The 2,525-nt window shown below is 32.5% G+C and overlaps 1 protein-coding gene across 1 annotated transcript; it reads right to left on the reverse strand.

Annotated features, from left to right (window-relative positions):
* Nucleotides 1-1,018: 1,018 nt before the first annotated feature.
* On the reverse strand, nt 1,019-2,069 carry LOC136206838 (histone H1-like). The gene is made up of 2 exons (XM_065998023.1): nt 1,806-2,069; nt 1,019-1,722 (listed from the first exon to the last, which is right to left on the reverse strand). Exons 1-2 carry the CDS (start codon nt 1,974-1,976, stop codon nt 1,210-1,212), a joined length of 684 nt encoding a protein of 227 aa, XP_065854095.1. The 5' UTR covers nt 1,977-2,069; the 3' UTR covers nt 1,019-1,209.
* Between the last annotated feature and the right edge of the window lie 456 nt (nt 2,070-2,525).

Here is a 2,525-nt window from a genome sequence, read left to right on the forward strand (position 1 = left end):
AATTATATAAAACATCGAATCTTTTTATAAAGATAAATCATTTTTTTTATATAAGCATACAACTAAATTAATCATTTTTTTTTCCGTTAAAACTATAAAGATGTAAGAATAAATAATATAAGTAATTGAACAAATCTTAGGTATAACATTTTCATGTCGTAATATTTCTTATTCAAAACTTTATTTTAATTTTATTTTGTTTCATACTTTTTATATTTTTTATTGATTTTAATTATATTATATTATATTATATTATATTATATTATATTATAATACAACATACCAAATGAGATTTAAATTTTTATATTATATTATATTATAATACAGCATATCAAATGAAATCTAAATTCTTATTTAGTAGGAGGTTAATGGAAATAAATAGAAGTAATGAAAAGTTTAAATATTAAATCAATTTTGTTTGAGAGTTATTTTTTAAAAATAAATAGTAGAAATTAATGTAGTTAAATGTTTACTTCCTCTAATCATCAAATTGAAAATTAATAAAAATAATATAAAGTATTTTAAAATTTCTTATCTCTAAAAAATAATTTTAACTTTCATTTCTCTCGGTATTTAAACTATTCTTAACTTTCCTTACATCTGTTGTCAGCAGACTAAATGTACTATAATGCTCATAACAGTTGTCATTATACATCTAAAATAAATCAATTATAATTGTTCTTTACAAAAACAAATGATTTATTAAGTTCTCATTATTAATCCCCTCTACTTTTTTGCGCTTTTATGATGGTTATCCAACCTCCTTTAACTTCCTAAGATGCTGAGATTTTAATTTGATAACCGTGTTTTTTTTAAAGGTGATAACCATATTTTTTTTTTATTGACTGTCTTTTTTAGAAAGTTATTAAACACCTGAATTGACCAAAGTATGATATTCAAAACACGTCCCAAGAATTACGTGCTACTTCCAAGTTCCAATTCATTCAAATTTGATAAACGTGCGCTTCCCTAACTATCATATGCACCTCCAACCCCACGTTAGAGTGCGCCATATCAATAACACAAAACAATTTCGATTTATACGAAAAACACATATAATCATAAAACTGTAAAATTCAGCATTAGATTTTTTTCAGAATAAAAAAGAACTATTTAATTCTAAACCAAACGTTCTGTTACAACTTCCAAACTATTAACCAACAAATTTACAAAACACTATCTATCCATCAACAAAACTTCACCAATCTATCATTTCCTCGCCCTCTTCGCCGCCGGCGATTTAACGCTCTTCACCTTCTTCGCTGCAGCTGCCTTTTTCACCGCTTTCTTTTTCCCAGGAGAAGATGCGGATACAGTTTTCGCCACCTTAGCCGGTTTCGCCACAGTTTTTGGCTTCGCTGCGGTCTTAGCAACTGGATTCTTTTTAGCAGCGGTTTTAGATTTAGGTTTGGCAGCGACTTTAGCTTTAGGTTTGGCAACAACCTTTGCTGCAGTTTTCTTCGGCTTGGCTGCGGCTTTGGGCTTTGATTCAGTCGGCTTCTTCGCTGCGGCAGCGGTAGGAGCAGCGCGAGCCGAAGGGAGTTTGAAGGAGTTCTTCACTTTGACGAGCTTCCCTGAAGCAACAAGCTTCTTCAAATGAAAGAGCAATAACTTCTTGAAATTTGGAGGCAATTGCTTATGCTTGTCTTCAACGAACTTGTTGATTGCATATTGGCTCGATCCAGTCCTTTCTTTCAATGCCAAAATCGCTTCACTAATCATCTACATAGATAAAACAAAAATCGGATTAATTCAACAATCAATTTACAAAACACCTCAATTCTAGGGTTTCGAATTGAAATTACCTCAAGAAAAGATGGATGAGAAGAAGTTGCTTTGGATTTAGGCTTCTTCGCCGCCGCTGTAACCTTCTTCTTCTCTTTCGGCACCTTAGCCACCGGAGCCTTTGCGACTCTTTTCGACTTCCTTTCCGACACCTCGGGCACAACAGGAGCAGCAACTGCAGTTTCAGCCATTGAGTTAACTCAGCGAGTGCTGATAATATCTAAAGAAAGATGTGATTTCGTTTCTTGAGAGAGAGAGGGGAAAGTGGATTGTGATATATCGGTATGAGAGAGAGACGACGAATTTATATACACAAAATGGTGGAACGTGATTGGTCGAAAGGTATTTGACGCGGATCAAGCGCTGGATTGCCATTTTGAATTTTGACCGTCGGATGAATATCGCGTTTACGGCTTAAGATAATTACTTAGAAAAGGGGTGGGATTGAGATGTTTCGTGGATACAAGATGCAATGGGGAAAATAAAAATGTCATGTGTGTTTTTTACTTCATTTCAAATCGACATTACTCAGTCTGTGGTTGATGGATTTTAATGAAATTTTTATTGTTTTCTAGATTAGGATTTAAGCTTTCTAATGATTATTTTTTTGGATTTTTTGGATTAGGGAATTAAGAGAAATTGGGATTTGAAGATTGATTGCTCAAAATTATGGTTTTTCCTCTAGTGTCTAGGGTTTTCTTTGATTCTTTGACAATTTTTGCAAATGGGTTACCATTTTT

This window comes from Euphorbia lathyris, chromosome 9 (genome assembly GCF_963576675.1).
Source record: "Euphorbia lathyris chromosome 9, ddEupLath1.1, whole genome shotgun sequence".
Taxonomy (NCBI): domain Eukaryota; kingdom Viridiplantae; phylum Streptophyta; class Magnoliopsida; order Malpighiales; family Euphorbiaceae; genus Euphorbia; species Euphorbia lathyris.